Source organism: Fundulus heteroclitus, unplaced genomic scaffold, assembly GCF_011125445.2.
Source record: "Fundulus heteroclitus isolate FHET01 unplaced genomic scaffold, MU-UCD_Fhet_4.1 scaffold_43, whole genome shotgun sequence".
Classification (NCBI taxonomy): domain Eukaryota; kingdom Metazoa; phylum Chordata; class Actinopteri; order Cyprinodontiformes; family Fundulidae; genus Fundulus; species Fundulus heteroclitus.
In genome coordinates this window covers 1,304,575-1,326,448 of record NW_023396846.1, presented here as the reverse complement: position 1 = coordinate 1,326,448, position 21,874 = coordinate 1,304,575, and the positions used below count along the sequence as shown (strand labels likewise).

The 21,874-nt window shown below is 43.8% G+C and overlaps 1 protein-coding gene and 1 long non-coding RNA gene across 2 annotated transcripts; both read right to left on the bottom strand.

The window, feature by feature from the left end:
• LOC105919988 (NACHT, LRR and PYD domains-containing protein 12) lies at positions 1-21,258 on the bottom strand. Its single transcript, XM_036131390.1, has 9 exons — positions 21,224-21,258; positions 20,242-20,358; positions 15,396-15,474; positions 15,017-15,200; positions 13,087-14,881; positions 8,181-8,354; positions 7,427-7,600; positions 1,444-1,490; positions 1-1,285 (listed from the first exon to the last, which is right to left on the bottom strand). Exons 1-9 carry the CDS (start codon positions 21,256-21,258, stop codon positions 762-764), a joined length of 3,129 nt encoding a protein of 1,042 aa, XP_035987283.1. The 3' UTR covers positions 1-761.
• Positions 17,542-18,389, bottom strand: LOC118560484. The gene is made up of 2 exons (XR_004929390.1): positions 17,704-18,389; positions 17,542-17,630 (listed from the first exon to the last, which is right to left on the bottom strand). It is a non-coding gene; the product is annotated as an uncharacterized LOC118560484 (long non-coding RNA).
• Positions 21,259-21,874: the final 616 nt, after the last annotated feature.

The following is a 21,874-nucleotide window of genomic DNA, read 5'->3' as shown; positions in this document are numbered from 1 at the left end:
GTCTTTGTCACGTTGAGCTGCAGATGGTTCAGGTCGCTCCAAGTGACAAAGTTGCCCACCACAGTTCTATATTCAGTCTCATCACCCTTTTCAATGCAGCCAACTATTGGAAAGGGTGATGAGAGTGAATAAAATAAAAAATATACCTATAGCTTTTGTTAATAATAACATTTTAAACATCATCAACGAGATTAACGTCCCACAAACCTGCTGCATATAAAACAAATGAAATTATTGTATTGCTTACTTAAGAACCTAAACATCTAAAATTTCCTAAAAAGCAAAAATCCCTCGGTTGTCTGCAGTGGTCCATTCTGTGAGATAATTCCGTTTATGGAAATTTTATTCAGGGAATAGGAGGCCAGTCTTTAGCCAAGCTTCCAACCCCACTGGGAACTGGAGCTTGTTCTACAGGTTGCATTTTATTCTAATTTGTCTTTGATGTAGGTACCACTTTAAAACATGTCTCTAAAACTTTACCGTACTGATGTTTGGGTTTTATTATGTATTTTAGGAATTATTATGTATGATAGAAATAATTTAATATGGAAAGTCATGGGATGGATACACCCAGCGCCGTTATGCCTGCTTGTTCCTTAATTTTTGTACAAGGTAGACAGTGAACTCAAATAAAGAAAGGTTTGATCCGCTAAGAGAGAAAAAGGTATAAAGGGTTCAGCACGAACCATTTGGTGCTCAAATCTACACATTATGCTATTAGCAGCTTACAGTATAATTTTGAGTAAATTATCATGTAACACTCAACGCAGCAAAGCGAAGGAACCAGGCCAGATTGTAAACCCAGAATGCAGAGGCCCCGCAAATGTGGTGTTGAAGGTGTTAAGACGGATCAGTGAGTCGGAGGAGATTCTGTAGAAGGACAGTGTGCCAGCAGGACAATCCACATGGACCGCTACTTTGTTAGAGACGCATGAGGAGGAGGATGATGAAAGGATTTTCCTGTTCTTATAATGACAGACCAAGAAACCTTCATCAGAGCAGGTCAAGCTCCAAGAATCATCACTCTTTCCCAACACAGTGTCATTACTAAGTCCTCTGCGTCGGATTCCTCTGTAAGTTATTGATATCTCTATTTTTCCTCTCCACTCGACCTCCCAATAAGACCGATCAGACAGAACATTTCTACACAGCAGCTGAGGAACAGTAAATCTGTCGAGATCAGAATGGGATTGAGCTTCCTCTATGTTTGTCACCTTCCTGTCGTCATCTGATAGTTTGAGGTTTTGGTTTATTGTGTCTTGGTCAAACGTCAGCCGACATGAATCTGATGGAGAGATCAAAAAAACATTCAAGTACAGTTATTGGTCTGTTATCTCATTATTTATTCATACTTTGATAACTCACAGTCAATAATGTTGGCAGTTTGGATATGGTTGAATGTGAGTTGCTTTGTTGCCATAAATATATAAAAAAGAAACCTACCCCTCCATGGACCTGGCTTAATGTAATGCTCACCAGCAGGCTCAACTCTGAAGGGAGAAAGGTGCAGTTAGAGCATTTGTCTCTACAAACATGCAAGCATGGCTATTACATGGCTCTCACAAAGAGATCGCTCTGCTGATAAAGGAACCATCCAACATTTGGACACATCCAGAGATCTCTAAATTCTAGCTTTGTCTGTTTCTGTTTGGGTCCTTTCTTGTTTGATTTCCGTTATAGTTTATATTCTGTCTCGGTTGTTCTGTCTGGATCTCGGCACTGATGCCTGGTCTGATCACCTATTGCACACACCTGCTTAGTTCCGCCCTGTTTCTGGTTACCTCTTACCTGATCCACCTGCACATGCCAGGATGTATTCAGCCTTTAGACCAGACATCAGTGCCAGATCATTTACGAGCCAATTGGTGAGTTTTGTCAAATGCTCTCTTGTGATAGATCTGTCGATATAACCTAATTGCCTCTGGATTCTGAGCCAGCCTGATCCCTGAACCTGTTTTTCCTTCCTGATCTGACTGCCTGCCTGTTTTGCCTGACCTGGTTCTGTTTGTGGAGTATCTGAGTTTGCCTGATTCAATTTAATTCAATTTTATTTATATAGCGCCAATTCATGAAACATGTCATCTCAAGGCACTTTACAAAGTCAAGTTCAATCATATTATACAGATTGGGTCAGATTATACAGATTGGTCAAAAATTTCCTATATAAGGAAACCAGTTGATTGCATCAAAGTCCGACAAGCAGCATTCACTTCTGGGGAAGCGTAGAGCCACAGGGAGAGTCGTCTGCATTGTACATGGCTTTGCTGCAATCCCTCATACTGAGCAAGCATGAAGTGACAGTGGGAAGAAAAACTCCCCATTAACGGGAAGGAAAACCTCCGGCAGAACCGGGCTCAGTATGAACGGTCATCTGCCTCGACCGACTGGGGTTACAGAAGACAGAACAGAGACACAACAAGAGAGACAAAAAAGCACAGAAGCACACATTGATCCAGTAATCTGTTCTACATTAGATGGTAAAAGCCAGTGAGCCGTCTTTTCTGGATGATGTCACAGTTAACAGAACGCCAGACCAGGTGTACCTACTATGAAGATAAAAGAGAGAGAACAGAAAGTTAAAGCAGAAATGACAACACATAATGCATAATTGAAGAACAGTAGAACTCTATAGAGTGAGAAAATTAGATCCCGATGTCCTCCAGTAGCCTAAGCCTATAGCAGTAAAACTATAAAAGTAGCTCACAGTAACATGAGCCACTCTAGTTATAAGCTTTGTCAAAAAGGAAACTTTTAAGATTAGTCTTAAAAGTAGACAGGGTGTCTGCCTCACGGACCAAAACTGGGAGTTGGTTCCACAGGAGAGGACCCTGATAGCTAAAGGATCTGCCTCCCATTCTACTTTTAGAGACTCTAGGAACCACCAGCAGACCTGCAGTCTGAGAACGAAGTGCTCTGTTAGGAACATACGGGGTAATCAGAGCTCTGATATATGATGGAGCATGATTATTAAGGGCTTTATACGTTAGAAGAAGAATTTTAAATTCTATTCTTGATTTAACAGGAAGCCAATGAAGGGAAGCTAAAATTGGAGAAATATGATCCTGCTTGTTGATTTTCATCAGAACTCTTGCTGCAGCCTTTTGGATCAGCTGAAGGCTTTGAACTGCATTTTGTGGACTTCCTGATAGTAAAGAATTACAATAGTCCAGCCTTGAAGTAACAAATGCATGGACTAGTTTTTCAGGATCACTCCTAGACAGAATGTTTCTAATTTTGGCGATATTCCGGAGGTGAAAAAATGAAACTCTAGAAACCTGTTTAATATGGGATTTAAATGTCATGTCTTGGTCAAAAATAACACCAACATTTTTTACTTAATTACCAGAGGCCAAGTTAATGCCACCCAGATTAAGTGATTGGTTAAGAAGTTTATTTTTTGAGGACTCTGGCCCAAAGATTACAACTTCTGTCTTGTCAGAATTTAGATGCAGGAAATTTAAAGTCATCCAGCTTTTGATGTCATCAAGACATGACTGCAGTCAAAGTATTTGATTGGATTCATCAGGATTTATTTAAAAATATAGCTGAGTGTCATCAGCATAACAGTGGAAATTAATCCCATGCTGTCTGATAATTTTGCCAATCGGAAGCATATATATAGTAAAGAGAATTGGTCCAAGGACTGAACCCTGTGGTACTCCACAGGTGACCCTAGAGTTTGAGGAAGATTTATAATTAACATGAACAAACTGGAATCTGTCCGACAGATAAGATTTAAACCAGCCTAATGCTTTCCCCTTAATCCCTACAGTATGCTCAAGTCTTTGTAGGATAATATTGTGATCAACTGTATCAAATGCAGCACTGAGATCTAACAGGACAAGTATAGACACAAGTCCATTATCTGAGGCCATGAGAATATCATTGGTGACCTTCACCAGATCTGTTTCAGTGCTATGATGAGCTCTGAAGCCTGACTGAAACTCCTCAAGTAGGTCATTACTTTGTAAATGTTCACAAAGTTGATTAGCAACTAGTTTCTCAAGAATCTTAGATACGAAAATAAGATTAGATATAGCTCTGTAGTTTACTAACTCATCTTGATCAAGAGAAGGTTTCTTAAGTAAAGGTTTAATAACAGCTACTTTAAAAACATGTGGTACATATCCATTTACTAAGGATAGATTAATCATGTCCAAAATAGGGCCACTGATCAAAGGGAATATGTCCTTAAACAACTTGGTTGGGATTGGGTCTAACATACAGGTAGAAGGTTTAGATGAAGCTAAAATTTTAGATAGCTCAGAAAGCGCTACTGCTTATAAACAGTTCAAACACCGTGCAGGTTCTAAAGATTCCTCCAATGCAGCCTCACTTACCGAGAATGGGGTAATCATGTTTGGGAGGATGCCAATTATTTTATTTTTAATGGCATCAATTTTATTTATGAAGAATCCCATAAAATTGTTACTACTAAGAGCTAAGGGAATGTATGGATGAACAGAGCTGTGGCTCTGGGTAAGTTTGGCAACTGTACTGAAGAGAAATCTAGGATTATTTTTATTCTCTTCAATTATTGATGAAAAATATGCTGCTCTAACTTTGCGAAGGGTCTTGTTATACAACAATAGACTGTCCCTCCAGATTAAGTAGGATTCCTCTTGGTGTGTAGAGCGCCATTTTCTCTCCAATTTCCTAACATTGTGCTTCAAGGAACGCAGCTCTGAATTAAACCAAGGAGCCAGCTTCCTGTGAATAATCACCTTCTTTTTCAAGGGAGCTACATTGTCTAATGCAGAACACAATGAGGAAGTTACACTGTTAGCAATGGTATCGATTTGTGAATGAGAAGAGAAACAGCATTGCTGCCATCTACAGGGCATTTCTGCAATACTGAGGATATTAAAAAGGGGACAGAGTCTTTAAGTTTTGATACAGCATTATCCGATAAAGATCTACTATAATGGAACGCTCTTTTGGGGGTGGAGAACTCAGTTAGATTAAACTCAAATGTTATTAGAAAATGATCAGACCGGACACGGTTGTGAGAGAATACTGTTAATTCTTCCCAATCAATGCCATATGTCAGAACAAGGTCTAAAGTATGGAGCCGAGAGTGCGTTGGCTTATGCACATTTTGAGCAAAACCAATTGAATCTAGGATAGTTTTAAAGGCTAGACTAAGGTTATCACATTCAGTGTCAATATGGATGTTAAAATCACCCACTATAATAACCTTGTCAGTATTTAACACCAAATCAGATAAGAAATCTGACAACTGATCCAAAAACTGAGTGTAAGGGCCTGGTGGACGATACAAAACAACAAACAGAAGAGGTTTTATTGCTTTGCAGTTTGGATGAGGGAAACTGAGGGTTAAATGTTCAAAAGAACTGTAATTATTAATTGGCCTGGGACTAATTAATAAATCAGACTGAAAGATAGTTGCCACTCCTCCTCCTCTTCCCACAGATCTGGGAATGTGGAAATTTGAATAACTGGAGGGAGTTGACACATTTATACTAACGTAGTCCTCTTGTAGCCAGGTTTCTGTGAGACAAAACAAATCAATCTGATTATCAGAAATCAATTCATTAACTAACAAAGTCTTTGGAGGGAGAGACCTTATATTTAATAGACCACATTTTATTGTTTTATTTTTAGGTTCAAGGTGAACCATATTGATTTTTATTAGGTTTTTATGATTTGTTCCTTTTAGATCAGTTTTTGATCTGTTAAGTTTTGGCCGTGGGAAAGACACCATCTCAATAGGATAATGGGTTGGTAACAGTACAGAAGCTGCAGAGAGGTGTGTTAAACTACGGCTCTGCTTCCTGGTCTGGACCCTGGGTTGTCAGCATTTAGGAGAACTAATAAATCCGGACAGATTCCAAGAAAGAAGAGCTGCACCCTCAAAAGTGGGATGAATGCCGTCTCTCCTGATCAGACCAGGTTTTCCCCAGAAAGTTTTCCAGTTATCAATATAACCTATGTCGTTTTCATGACACCACCTAGACAACCAGCGGTTGAATGATGACATGCGGCTAAACATGTCATCACTGGTCAGATCAGGCAGGGGACCAGAGAAAATTACGGAGTCCGACATAGTTTTAGCAAACTCACACACCAAAGCAACACCAATTTTAGTGACCTCCGATCGGCGTAACTGGGTGTCATTACCGCCAGCATGAATAACAATTTTGCGGTATTTACGCTTATCCTTAGCCAGTAGTTTTAGGTAAGATTCTATGTTGCCCGTTCTGGCCCCTGGTAGGCATTTAACTATGGTCCCTGGTTTTTTTTAGTGCCACATTTCTCACTATCGAGCTGCCAATAATTATGGTCGGCTCCTCAGCGGGTGCGTCGCTGAGTGGTGAAAATCCCTGCCTGTTTTAGTCTGCTGATCTGTGTACCGTTCTGGACTGTTTCTGACCACCAAATCTGCCTGCCCTCGTTCAGTCTGTTAGCCTGTTAGTGCATCATACCTGGATCTGTTCCCTGACTCTGAGAGCGGATTCTATCCTGGACTATTCTGATTACCCCTTTTTTTAACTTGGAACTGGTTTTGACCACAAACTCTGTCTTGTCCTGATTCAGCCTGTCTGTCTTCCCGGTTCCTTCACCCTTACCTGTCCGAAAATAGACCTTTTAAACGTACTTCCTGCTTGTTGGCCTGAATACTGAGTCCACCTGTTCAGTTCATTACAAGCTTGTGGTTCTCACATTTCTAAAGGTCAATAAGTCTAAAACATGTTCCAATAACGTGTTGAGAGTGTGAGGTGTGAGCTAAAATAAATCAGAGCAAAAAGGGGTAAAGGTGTGTTTGTTAACAATAAGATTTATGGAAAGGTAAAATGTAAAAAAAAATAAACTGAGTTAGAGGAAATTGAGCAGTGACTGTAGATGGATGATTGGTACGGTAAACCCAATTGTTAATGTGAAAGAATGGGCTTAAACCCCAAAGCTATGTACAGTGAGTATTTGTACTCGTCTGAATTGTTGTCAAGTGACATAAACAACAAGAAATTCAACACATTTTTAGTTAATATTAATGTAGATATCAACTTAAAAACCAGGAGAATCCATCTGATATATAAAGTACTTTCTTACAATCTGGATGACAGCGGTTAGGGCATTAAAAAAACTATCCTTAGAGGAACAGATTTTTTTTTCTCCCGGTTGAGAGTTATTTTAATCCCAATTTGAAAGACAAAATACAGGTTTGAGAGTGTGTAGGTCTAAATATTATTTCAATTAATGATCTCAGATTTTTATTCATTAGAGTCCCTCAGTAAAAGAAATAGCTATATTGATGTTATAATCACAAACAAAAACACTACTAAATGTGCAACTATTACAATAATTATTGTATCCAACATAAAGGGAAAATTATGAAGTGACTTGTAGGACAAAGAGCATGTTTTAATCCCTTATATATGCTCCTCTGTGATGCTGACAGTCATACCTTAGAGTTTTAAGTCTCCAGTCTGGATCTTTCAGTCCAGCCAAAAGCAGCTTAGCTCCTGAGTCACCTGGATGATTGTAGCTTAGATCCAGCTGTTGAAGGTGGTGGGGGTTTGATTTGAGTGCTGAGGCCAGAGAAGCAAAGCCAACCTCAGTGATGAGACAGCCTGACAAGCTGCAAACAGAAATTAACATACATGGTTTAACATTTGGTACTGTGCCTTACAAGTTTATGAGTTTGGCATCTCTTGGGTTTTTCACATTAAAGCCACAATGTATTTATTAGGGAGTTTATTGTTTCAAACAGCACCTTGTTATTATTTAAGATAATAAGATTCAAGAAATATTTTTATCAGTTCATTTACATAAATCCAAAGTTCCCTGAGGTGGAGCCTGTGAACCGCGACCTTAATGGATTTCCACAAACGTTTAAATTTGCAACACTCTTTTGAATTTCCCAATAAACTCATTAATCCAAGGAGATTATTTTTTCAGTGGTACAATGGCAATTTTCAGCGGGACCACTACATTAAGAACATCTGAGCAATGATTATTAAAACACACGGTAGCAACATCAGCATCACACTGCTATTTACGATGCTGATGTTTCGTACATATCACATTGTATAAATGTGTCAGACAAACATTCCTAGAGAAGTTGAAAGTGTGCAAATAATCATTAGCAAAAATCTTCAAGTTAAAGTATTGTGCAATTCGCATGGATGTCCAAATGAATCAGGGTTTGAGATACCTACTTCAGTGACTCCAGTCTGCAACATGGACTCTTTAGTCCCCTGGCTAGAAGCTTCACTCCTGAATCCTTCAAATTGTTGTTTTTCAGGTCCAGCTCTCTGAGACAGCAGGACTGGGATCCAAGAAGGGATGAAAGAGCCGCACAGCTTTTCTCCAACAGGTTGCAGTTACTTAGTCTGAAGAACGACAGAAAAAAACAGAGGTGACTCACAGATATGTAATCAATCGTTGAAGTTTGCTGTCAACAAATTCTTGCTTAGACAGTATTTACGTTTACTGCTTTTCTTGACTGATAAGAAATACATGTGAAATGTGGTGATCATTGTTTTTAAAAAACTAGAACTATTATTAAAGTGTAGAGTTTGGTTTGTACTTGTCTAGTTTCCTTGTAATAGTTTAGGGCTACTAACACACACACGTTTCCCAAACAACAAAATATGTTTCAAAACAAGGGTGCTCTAATGAGCACACCAAAAAAAAACTTCCAGTCATCCTGCATCTAAATCTGAGAAAAAAACTTTTATTTTGAATGCATGATTGACAATGTAGGCCACAGACGACACAGACGACAGATCTTTAGATAGATCACATAGCCATCACTCCACTAGGATCATATAATGTACTAAAAATATTGAACAAATATTGCAAACTAGTAAAACAAACTAGGAAGTCAGTTATTGTTAATTGTCCGTCCGTCCGTCCGTCCGTCCGTCCGTCCGTCCGTCTTCTTCCGCTTATCCGGGGTCAGGTCGTGGGGGTAGCAGCTTCAGTAGGGAGGCCCAGACGTCCCTCTCCCCTGCTACTTGGGCCAGCTCCTCCGGAGGAATCCTAAGGCGTTCCCAGGCCAGCCGGGAGACCCTCCAGCGTGTCCTGGGTCTTCCCCTCGGCCTCCTCCCGGTGGGACGTGCCCGGAACACCTCACCAGGGAGGCGTCCAGGAGGCATCCTGACCAGATGCCAGAGCCACCTCAACTGGCTCCTCTCGACGTGGAGGAGCAGCGGCTCTACTCTGAGTCCTCCCCGGATGACTGAGCTCCTCACCCTATCTCTAAGGGAGAGCCCAGACACACTACGGAGAAAACTCATTTCAGCCGCTTGTATCCGGGATCTCGTTCTTTCAGTCACGACCCAAAGCTCGTGACCATAGATGAAGGTAGGAACGTAAATCGAGAGCTTCGCCTTTTGGCTCAGCTCTCTCTTCACCACAACGGATCGGTACAGCACTTGCTTCACAGCAGACGCTGCACCAATCCGCCTGTCGATCTCCCGCTCCATCTTCCCCTCATTTGTGAATAAGACCCCAAGATACTTGAACTCCTCCACTAGGGGCAGCACATCCTCCCCAACCTAGAGAAGGCACTCTACCCTTTTCCAGTTCAAGACCATGGTCTCGGATTCGGAGGCACTGATTTTCATCCCGGCCGCTTCGCACTCGGCTGCGAACCGCTCCAGTGAGAGCTGTAGATCACGCCCTGATGAAGCCAATGGGACCACGTCATCTGCGAATAGCAGAGACGCAATCCTAAGGCCACCAAAACGGATCCCCTCAACGCCTTGGCTGCACCTAGAAATTCTGTCCATAAAAGTTATGAACAGAATCGGTGACAAAGGGCAACCTTGGCGGAGTCCAATTCTCACTGGAAACGAGTCCGACTTACTGCCGGCAATGCGGACCAGACTCTGACACCGGTCGTACAGAGACCTGACAGCCCTTGTTAAAGGGTCCGGTACTCCATACTCCCGGAGTACCCCCCACAGGATCCCTCGGGGGACACGGTCGAATGCCTTCTCCAGATCCACAAAGCACATATAGACTGGTTGGGCAAACTCCCATGCCCCCTCCAGAATTCTGCTGAGGGTGTAGAGCTGGTCCAGTGTTCCATGGCCAGGCTCAAAACCACACTGCTCTTCCTGAATCCGAGATTCGACTATCCGACGGACCCTCCTTTCCAGAACCCCTGAATAGACCTTCCAGGGAGGCTTAAGAGTGTGATCCCTCTGTAGTTGGAACACGCCCTCCGGTCCCCCTTTTTAAATAGGGGGACCACCACCCCAGTCTGCCAATCCAGGGGAACTGCCTCCGATGTCCACGCAATGTTGCAGAGCCGCGTTAACCAACACAGCCCCACAACATCCAGAGCCTTAAGGTACTCAGGGCGAATCTCATCCACCCCCAGGGCCTTGCCACCGAGGAGCTTTTTAACAACCTCGGCAACCTCAGCACCAGAGATGGAAGAACCCAACCCAGAGTCATCAGGCTCTGCTTCCTCAATGGAAGACGTGTTGGTGGGATTAAGGAGGTCTTCGAAGTATTCCGCCCACCGAAACACGACGTCCCGAGTCGAGGTCAGCAGCACACCACCCCCACTGTAAACAGTGTTGGCACTGCACTGCTTCCCCCTCCTGAGATGCCGGATAGTGGACCAGAATCGCTTCGAAGCCGTACGGAAGTCTTTCTCCATGGTCTTTCCGAACTCTTCCCACGCCCGAGTTTTTGCCTCGGCGACCAGCCGAGCCACCTGCCGGTTCGACTGCCGGTACACATCAGCTGCTTCCGGAGTCCCACAGGCCAAAAAAGCCCGACAGGACTCCTTCTTCAGCTTGACGGCTTCCCTTGACGGGTTCGAGGGTTGCCGCCGCGACATGCACCGACAACCTTGCGGCCACAGCTCCGACTAGCCGCCTCAACAATAGAGGCGCGGAACATGGTCTATTCAGACTCAATGTCCCCCGCCTCCCTCGGGACATGTTTAAAATTCTCCCGGAGGTGGGAGTTAAAGCTCTGTCTAGCGGGGGACTCCGCCAGACGTTCCCAGCAAACCCTCACAATAAGTTTGGGCCTGCCCGGTCGGACCAGCTTCCTCCCCCGCCATCGGAGCCAACTCACCACCAGGTAGTGGTCGGTGGAGAGCTCCGCCCCTCTCTTCACCCGAGTGTCCAAGACATACGGCCGCAGATCAGATGAAACGACAACAAAGTCGATCATTGAACTGCGACCTAGGGTGTCCTGGTGCCAAGAGCACATATGGACACCCTTATGCTTGAACATGGTGTTTGTGATGGACAATCCATGATGAGCACAGAAGTCCAACAACAAAACAGCACTCGAGTTCAGATCAGGTGGGCCATTCCTCCCAACCACGCCCCTCCAGGTCCCACTGTCATTGCCCACGTGAGCGTTGAAGTCCCCCAGCAAAAGGAGGAAGTCCCCAGGAGGGGCACTCTCCAGTACCCCTTCCAAGGACTCCAAAAAGGGTGGGTAATCTGAACTGCTGTTTGGCGCATAAGCGCAAACAACAGTCAGAACCCGTCCCCCCACACGAATGCAGAGGGAGGCCACCCTCTCGTTCACCGGGGAAAACCCTAACGTGCAGGCACTGAGATGGGGGGCAACAAGTATGCCCACCCCAGCTCGGCGCCTCTCACCATGGGCAACTCCAGAGTGGAAGAATGTCCAGCCCCTCTCAAGGAGACAGGTTCCAGAGCCAGAGCGGTGCGTCGAGGTGAGTCCAACTATCTCTAGTCGGAACCTCTCAACCTCGCGCACAAGCTCAGGCTCCTTCTGCAGCCGAGGATCGGAACGCCAAGCTCCTCGCCCTCTACTGCTACCCGTTGCACATTGCACCCAACCCCTTTGGCCCCTCCGACAGGTAGTGAGCCCATCGGAAGGGGGACCCATGTCGCCTCTTCGGGCTGAGCCCAACCGGGCTCCATGGGCAAAAGCCCGGCCACCAGACGCTCGCCAACGTGCCCCACCTCCAGGCCTGGCTCCAGAGTGGGGCCCCGGTGACCCGTGTCCGGGCGAGGGAACACGAAATCCAATAATCTTGCTCATCATAAGGGGCATTTTGGGCTGCGCTTTGTCTGGTCCCTCTCCTAAGACCTGTCTGTCTTGGGTGACCCTACTAGGGGCTTAAAGCCCCTGACAGCATAGCTCCTAGGATCATTGGGACACTCAAACCACTCCACCACGGTAAGGTGGCAGCCCAGGGAGGGGCTTTAATAAACATCTTAAATTTATTCCTGTCTCCCGTCTGTATCTGCATGTGGGCTAAACACTTAAAAACAATGACACTTCTAGTTTAGACATTACAGTCAGGCATTCTTGTTGACACCTTAGGTGTCCGATAAGGTAGTGAGACAGTGTACTGTAATGCAAATATCCAAATATCCATTGAGCGCAGCGGTGTCCTTGAACATTTTAACAGATTTTTGAGCGCATATTACCACATAAAATCGATGTAAGCACAACTTTAATGATATATACAGCACACCGGGTTGTAAGGCACACCATTAACTTTTGCGATTTAAGGATTTTAAGCGTGTCTTATAGTACGAAAAATACAATATGTTCAGAAATGTTTACATTTGAAGATAAGCTGTCACGTTTTTATTCCATATGTGTGCAGGATTTGCTGTTAGAAAATTCCAGGGCTTTAGTCCCTCTTGCACTTCCTTCGAATATTAAAGCCAAAGACAATATAGATGTAAACTACACTAACATGATAGCAAACCAAAGTAACAAGTAGCAAACACCTTAATAGAGATATAGTACAGTGAAAAGCACAATATTTATAATTAAAAGGTATAGGAGTGAAAGTAATAAGTATTCAAAAAACGCGACTCAAATTCTCAGACTGTACTCAAGTATAGTACTCAAGTAAATTTACTTTGTTACTGCCAATGTAACAAAGTAAATTTACTTCTTAAACTACAATCTGTGGTTGAAGACGTTTCGCTTCTGTCTGTTAGTTACTTTTATATTAATATGAATCTTTTTATTGAACCGCAAATTCCTAAACTTACAAAATTGAGAAATTTGAGTATGTTTTGATGTCACCTGGAGTTAGTAAAATAAGCAACAATATTTTGTATGGAAACTTAAAGTACTTTGTGTGTGTGTCCTTACAGAGCTTTGTTGGAGGCCTTAACCACTGGCAGCAGCCTCAGAAGAACCTCCTCTGAAGCAGAGTATTTCTTCAGGTCAAACACATCCAGATCTTCTGCTGATGACACTAAGACGAAGATCAGAGCTGACCACTGAGCAGGAGACAGTTTATCTGTGGAGAGACTTCCTGAACTCAGAGACTGTTGGATCTCCTCCACTAGAGAACGATCCTTCAGTTCATTCAGACAGTGGAACAGATTGATGCTTTTCTCTGCAGACACTTTCTCACTGATCTTCTCCTTGATGTACTGAACTGTTTCCTGATTGGTCTTTGAGCTACTTCCTGTCTGTGTTAGCAGACCTTGTAGGAGTCTCTGATTGGTCTGCAGTGAAAGTCCCAGGAGGAACCTGAGGAACAAGTCCAGGTGTCCATTTGGACTCTGTAAGGCCTGATCAACAGCTGTCTGGAGAAAAGACTTTAGTTTAGGTTTCTTAGAAAATAAAGACTTCTTAGATGTTTCTGTTTCTTCCATCAGGTTGACACCAGAATTGATGAAAGTCAGATGAACATGAAGAGCAGCCAGAAACTCCTGAACACTCAGATGGACGAAGCAGAACACCTTGTCCTGGATCAGTCCTCCTCTCTCCTCTCTAAAGATCTGTGTGAACACTCCTGAGTACACTGAGGCTGCTCTGATATCGATGCCACACTCTGTCAGGTCTGATTCATAGAAGATCAGGTTTCCTTTCTGCAGCTGATCAAAAGCCAGTTTTCCCAGAGACTCAATCATCTTCCTGCTTTCTGGACTCCAGTGTGAATCTGTTTCAGCTCCTCCATCATACTTGACCTTCTTCACTTTGGTCTGAACCACCAGGAAGTGGATGTACATCTCAGTCAGGGTGCTGGGCAGCTCTCCTCCCTCTCTGGTCTCCAACACGTCCTCCAGAACCGTAGCAGTGATCCAGCAGAAGACTGGGATGTGGCACATGATGTGGAGGCTTCTTGATGTCTTCATGTGGGAGATGATCCTCCTGGCCTGCTCCTCATCTCTGAATCTCTTCCTGAAGTACTCCTCCTTCTGTGGGTCAGTGAACCCTCTGACCTCTGTCACCATGCCAACACACTCAGGAGGGATCTGATTGGCTGCTGCAGGTCGTGTGGTTATCCAGAGGCGAGCAGAGGGAAGCAGTTTCCCCCTGATGAGGTTTGTCAGCAGAACATCCACTGAGGTGGACTCTGTAGCATCAGTCAGGATCTCCTGGTTCTGGAAGTCCAGAGGAAGTCGACTCTCATCCAGACCATCAAAGATGAACAGAACCTGGAAGTGTTCAAAGCTGCAGATTTCTTTGGTTTCAGTAAAGAAGTGATGAACAAGGTCCACCAAGCTGAACTTTTTCTCTTTCAGCACATTCAGCTCTCTGAAGGTGAATGGAAATATGAAGTGGATGTTCTGGTGGGCTTTGTCTTCAGCCCAGTCCAGAGTGAACTTCTGGGTTAAGACTGTTTTCCCAATGCCAGCCACTCCCTTTGTCATCACTGTTCTGATTGGTTGATCTCTTCCAGGTGGGACTTTAAAGATGTCTTCTTGTCTGATGGTTGTTTCTGGTCTGTGTGGTTTCCTGGATGCTGTTTCAATCTGTCTGACCTCATGTTCCTCATTGACCTCTCCAGTCCCTCCCTCTGTGATGTAGAGCTCTGTGTAGATCTGGTTCAGAAGGGTTGGACTTCCTGCTTTAGCGATCCCCTCAAACACACACTGGAACTTCTTCTTCAGACCAGATTTAAGTTGATGTTGACAAACTGCAGCATGATGTTCTGAGTGAAGATGCAAAAAACAACATCACTATTTATGGCAACAGCTTATGCTGGACAATTTCATCTCTTACTCATCAGACATCAGTAAATGTGTGATTTATCCATCAGGTGAAATCTTTGTAGAAATCCTCTTACTGCTCTGCAGACGGTCAGCCAGCTCCTCCTGCTTCATCCTCCTCAGGAAGTTCAGAGTGATCTTCATCAGTGCCTCTCTGCTGCTCCTCCTCTGCTCTTCATCCTCACCTTCCAACACCTCCTCATCATCTCTCTGACTCTCTGAGCAGTCTGGGTCATCTGGACTCAGAACCTTCTGGATCTTCTTCAGCTCTTTCTTCACAAAAGTGACAATGTTGTCCTCCAGCAGCTAGAACAGAATAATATATGAAGGACACATCAGACTGAGATTTTGGAGCAAATCCTCAGAACCATGTTGAACTGAGTGTCTACTGGTCCAAAAATGGCAGCACGCAGATGTGAATGGAACTGATGGAAAAATAGTCATATATGTACAGACCATAAATACAGAGTCCAGCTGTGTTTGATGCTGCTGGGAAGACTCACCACTGGGACCTTCTGAGCTCAGCTGGTCCACTCTGTTGACAAATTAGGAACAATCAGTTCACATTCCACACAGATATTCAATCCAATTTTATTTATATAGCGCTAATTCACAACGACTGCCATCTCAAGGCAGTTTACAAAGTCAAATTCAAGCAAATCATGCAGATTGGTCAAAAAGTTTCCTCTCTAAGGAAACCCAGCAGGTTGCAACAAGTCTCTCCAAGCAGCATTCACTCCTCCTGAAACAGCGTAGAGCCACAGGGACGTCGTCTGCATTGTTAATGGCTTTGCAGCAATCCCTCATACTGAACATGCATGAGGCAACATTGAAGAGGAAAACTCCCCTTTAACAGGAAGGAAAATCTCCAGCAGAACCAGAACCAGGCTCAGTGTTAACGCTGATCTGCCTTGGCGGACTCGGGGTTAGAGAAGACAGAGTAGAGACACAAAATGCACAGAACACATTGATTAAATGTGGTTTATAAATATAGAGTCTCTCTCTCCAAAGACTTTGTTAGTAAATGAATTGAGTTTTGATAATCAGATTGATTTATTTTGTCTCAAAACGTCATGCGTCGGTGGGCGGAATACTTCAAAGACCTCCTTAATCCCACCAACACGTCTTCCATTGCGGAAGCAGAGCCTGAGGACTGTGGGTCGGGTTCTCCCATCTCTGGTGCTGAGTTTGCCAAGGTTGTTAAAAAGCTCCTCGGTGGCAAGGCCCCAGGGGTGTATGAGATTTGCCCTGAGTACCTTAAGGCTCTGGACGTTGTGGGGCTGTGTTGGTTAACGCGGCTCTGCAGTATTGCGTGGACATTGGGGGCAGTTTTCTTCATAGTGTGTCTGGGCTCTTCCTTAGAGATAGGGTGAGGAGCTCAGTCATCCGGGGAGGACTCAGAGTAGTGCCGCTGCTCCTCCACGTTGAGAGGAGCCAGTTGAGGTGGCTCGGGCATCTGGTCAGGATGCCTCCTGGACGCCTCCCTGGTGAGGTGTTCCGGGCACGTCCCACCGGGAGGAGGCCCAGGGGAAGACCCAGGACACGCTGGAGGGACTATGTCTCCCGGCTGGCCTGGGAACACCTTGGGATTCCTCCTGAGGAGCTGGCCCAAGTGGCCGGGGAGAGGGACGTCTGAGCCTCCCTACTGAAGCTGCTACCCCCATGACCTGACCATGGATAAGCGGAAGACGACAGATGGATGGATTGGTGGATGTTAGTAAAATGTATGCTTGTGACTGTTTTACTTTCATTTTGTTTGGACCTAACAACGATACTAAGGATGAAGAAGATTGACAATGTTTTTATTGGACAGTTTGATATTGCAAAGACTTCCTTTGGCCAAGATGTTGGCATAGTTTATTCTGCTTTCAGAGACAAGAACTGTAGAATTGGGTAAAGAAAACTGTAAAAGGTGTTGAAATTGCAGAAACCTTCAGCACTTTTACAGTTTTCTGGAAGTTTGTTCCAGATCAGTGGAGCATAGGAACTAAATGCTGCTTCTCCATGTCTGGTTCTGGTTCTGCAGAGCAGGCTGGAGCCAGAAGACCTGAGTGATCTGGAGGGTTGATACACTGATAAAAAGTCTGTGATGCATTTAGGTGCTAAGCCATTCAGGGATTTATTGACTAACATAACTTTTTTAAAGTCTATTCTCTAAAATCCAGGGAGCCAGTGTAAGGACTTTAGAACTGGGTCCATGTTCTCTACATTCTTAGTCTCAGTGAGGACGCGGGCAGCAGCGTTCTGGATCAGCTGCAGCTGTCTGATCCACTTTTTAGGCAGACCTGTGAAAACACCGTTGCAGTAATCAATTCCACTAAATATACATGCATGGATTAGTTTTTCCACATCCTGCTGAGACATTAGTCCTTTAATCCTAGAAATGATCTTCAGGTGATAAAAAGACGACCTTGTAACTGTCTTTAGATGCTTTTGGACCCAGAATGGACCCTTGGGGAACCCCACATGTAATTTTTGTCGTCTCTGATGTAAAGTAACCTACTGACACAAAAAGTCCCTGCCCTCTAAATAGGATTTAAATCAGTCTGTCATGGTTTGTGTATGTTTTGCCCACATGCAGACACAATACGGAAGACAGAGCGCAGTTTAAGATGTTTATTTAAGTTCAGGCTGCAGAGAACGACACAGTAGACTGGATCTATCGAGGTCTGAACGTCAATGCTGGAGAAACTGCGGGAAGAAAGCGGACATGGATTATGAGAGATCGAACCAGAGGGAAATCTCCAGAAGCCGAGCCGCTTACCATTTAGTTGGGCTGATCTAACCGGGAAAGTATTGCCGGGGGAACTCTGGAGTCGAATGCTCACGATGGCAAACAGGTGGCTAGCAACAGGAGGGCGGGCTGATGGTAAGTCGGCGAGGGAACCGGAGCGAACCACGGCAAAAGGTGACAGATGGATTAACCAGAGAACGGAGGGAACCAGCAGAATCCAGGGAGGGGAAACCTCGAGCCCGACTTGGTAACGCCAAGGGAGTAGGAGGAGGAATGCCAGAGCAACATCTGAGCATAGCTGATTCACGAGAGGCTGGTTCGTCGAATGAGAAGTAAAGGCGGGTAAGTATCCAAAAAGCCAAACACGACTGGGTAAGGCTCTGGCATCTTCCATCTGTCTGTGCCTTCCTTAACACGCCAGTGAATTACTGCTCCAACGAGCCGCAGGTGTGGGCCACGCCCCTCGGCTTACTAGAACCACCTGTGGAGCAGAGTTAGAGCACCAACACACAGAGAACCCTGACACAGTCAAGTGCTGTACCATAAAGGCCGACCCATTTTCCAGGTGCTGTGACAAAATGGAGTGATCAACAGTACCAAATGCTGCACTGAGGTTCAATAATACATGCACTGTGGTTTTTCCACAATATGCATTTACCTAAATGGATGTCATTAAACACCTTGACAAGGGCATCCTCTGTACTTGCAGTGAGCACATAAACCTGTGTTGAAAACATCAAAGCGGCAGGTCATCGTTAAGAAGGTGTTTAATTGTTGAAACAGTTTTTTCAATAATTTTACTGATTAAAGGGAGGTTTAAGATGGGCATGTAGTTCTACAGTAGTTCACTCTCAGACTGCAGGTCTACTGGTGGTTCCTAGATTCTCTAAAAGTAGAATGGGAGGCAGATCCTTTAGTCATCAGGCTCCTCTCCTGTGGAACCAACTCCCAGTTTTGGTCCGTGAGGCAGACACCCCGTCTACTTTTAAGACTAGGCTCAAATCTTTCCTTTTTGATAAAGCTTATAGTTAGAGTGTCTTATGTTACCCTGAGCTACCTCTATAGATATGCTGCTATAGGCTTAGGCTGCTGGAGGACATCAGGGTCTATTTTTCTCACTCTGCTGAGTTATCCTACTGTTCTCCAATTTGCATTGTTTGTCGTTATTTCAACTTTTTTGTTGAATTTTTTGTTCTCTGTCATTTTTCTCTTCATAGAAGGTATACCTGGTCTGGCGTTCTGTTAGCTCTGACATCATCCAGGGGAGGCAAAACATCTGCTTTTACCTTATAACATAGAAAGTACTCCTGGATGTGAGCTTCTGTGCTTTCTGTGTCTCTGCTCTGTCTTCTCTAACCCCCAGAGGGTAAAGGCAGATGAGCGTTCACACTGAGCCTGATTGCCATTTACGATGCATTTAGAATGTTCAATCATTGCTTATGTTATTTTTTTTAGATAAATCTAAATAATTTTTGTTAGACTAATGAACTACTAAAATAATCAATAGCTGCAGCCCTACATTAATGATATTGTATGCCTACTTCTGATTTTGGAGCAGCAATGTTGAATACTTGCAAGCCAAAAAAGACAATGCGATTCGTGTTCAGTTGCCCACAGTGGTGGTGATAGCAACACTGAAGGCAACATTTTGCAACTCCTGCAAAGATGACTCACTAAGTCCAAAGAAGGTGTATCTTCCCTGTAGTTTGATTGGACTGAGGCCAGTTTGAATTCAGACCAGAAGCAAATTGCACCAGATTCTGTTTGGAAGAGAACTGGGACTGGGAAAAAAATTACAAAAGGAAGTGAACTGGGACCACCTCAGTGGGTTTTGTTCTGTTTTTTCTTTTTTAGTTCTCGGCCAAGGAGGAACAAACTCTGGCCAGTTTAAAGCGGACCAAACGCGGCAGGTGTGAATATACCATAACGGTTCATTTTTAAACTGCCGATAAATTTGACGCCATGATCCTGAAAACTGTTTAACTTCACCGTTTTACAGGAAACTGATGTTACTATAAAAGCCTCATCCAATATCAGCCTTATTTCCACTGCTTCTTAAATTTTTAGTTAGTTATTTGGTATTTATTCCTCTTCATTTTACATTAATTTAGCAGATAAAAAATGTCACCACAGACAGGAAAATAACTGCTGAATGGAAAGTAATATCTGGCATAGCAATATTAGGGTTTCATTTGATGATAGAATTGAAGTGGTTCTCGGACTGAAAATATATAAATATGTAACAGTGAGCTTCAATCCACATTAATTCTTTAACTTTAACAAGAGAAAAGTGTTTAATGATGGCGACTATGAGACTAATCCATGAGGACAAAAAGCAAACAGATCAGAGCTGTTAAACATGATGTAGCAGCATCCAGGACGCCTCCAACAACATCCATTCTTTCCACTTTCACTGCTGTGGTTCTGGAGAACATCCAACACACACCGCTTCACATATGAACATAGAAATGTGGGAAAAAGAGCTGAGCTCACGTTAAACACATGTTGGAATAAAAACATTTCACACTAACTCAGTTTCCACAGTTACAGCAGTTAGATACAGCTCACCTCTCTGAGGATGGAGGTTGTTGGGATTTAAATTCCACCCATAAATCCTTCGAATCATGGCTTTTAAAGGATAAGTTCTTGGGTATACGTTCATCTTCTGATTTGACTTTCTCCAACCTGAAAAAAAAAATATGTTGACACAATGCAACTGAGACTCATAAAAATCTAATTAAGGATCCAAACAGTGAGTGGAGCTTATTCATCATAAGAGAAAACTATTTAATACGGCTAAAATGCAATTTGTTGTCGCTGGCAAGCTCTGATTTCGTTTCAAAGAGAAATAAAGGACACAGCTAAATACAGGTATTATGTTTAGGAATTCAGAATGAAGCACAGTAATGGTTCAAGACAATTTATCCCCAACATGGGGTTATTTTGATGCATTACTAATAATATATTTGAAACATTATCTTTATTGTTTAAAACAGGAAATTCTCCTATTAACATTTCCTGATCTCCCAATATCCATTCTTTGTGTTAATAAGAATAATAATTCCGTTATTGTCCAGGGAATTTGTAGTCTTTGTTTCCAAAGTAGCCACCTTGATAACACCTAGCTGTTATCTATGTGTTAGTTAGGTCGGTGTCTCTATCTTCCATGAGATCTGAGAACAGCTGGTGGGAAATTGAAGGAAATGACGTTGGTTAGTGGGCATCTAATGGTCGAGCCCTGACTACTTGAGGCTGAATGGATCCAGGTCCAAAAAGCTACAGAACCCCCACCATGTGGGCCATCATCTGCAGGGAGGTCAGGTTCTATAGGAGTTGGGTAACAGGTGAGGACGGAGAGCTAGGTGTTATAATTCCTGGGATCATAATCTGGATCGAGAGACATGGAGGATCATCTCACTGGTGGGTCAGGAACCAGAGCTGGTGTAGGAGGGTAACTGGTACCAGCTAGATGTTTGGACTCCATGGACAGCTTGGGTTCTGGAGACAAACTCCTGCAGAGGGGCTGGACTTTCTCCTTCTCTAGGGTTACCCAGAGAGGATTCTGGTGGCTGTCGAGAAACTCATGGAACTTCAGTTTGCCTTGAAGAAGTTCCGTAAACTGATGGGTCCAACAGGGACAGGACGGTCCATCCCCAGCTGGGTCTGGTTTGAGGGAACTGCAGACCTGGACTTAGGATTTTGTCGGATGGTGGAAGGAGCGCTCCAAGGATCTCCTCAGTCTGGTCACTATGTCATGGAGGAGGAAGAGTCTGAGTCCTTGGAGGAAGGTGAGTCCATAACTTTCTGTGAGGTCAGTGAAGAAGTTCAAAAGAAGCGAAGGAGGTTCATGCTGAGATGGTGAAAGATCTGGACCCTATGGGGCTGTAATGGTCAGCCAGCCTCCTTTCTTTATGTCCAGTTTAGAGGTTTTAACACAAAATGTTAAAGGCGATTAAATTGATTGTTTTATTAGTGTGTATTTTAACACATTTTGTAGAGTTTTGTTAAAAAACTTCTTAAAATATAACTTATAAAAACGAGTGTGATGATTTCTGACAGAAACATTATAACAATAATGACTCCATGATAATTGTCTATTTAGGTTTGATGCAGAAGAACGCTGGATAAAAACTGGGACTTATACCAGAGGTTCTGCTACATTTAAACTGATTGACCTGAGACCCATTTGTGACCCAGTCAG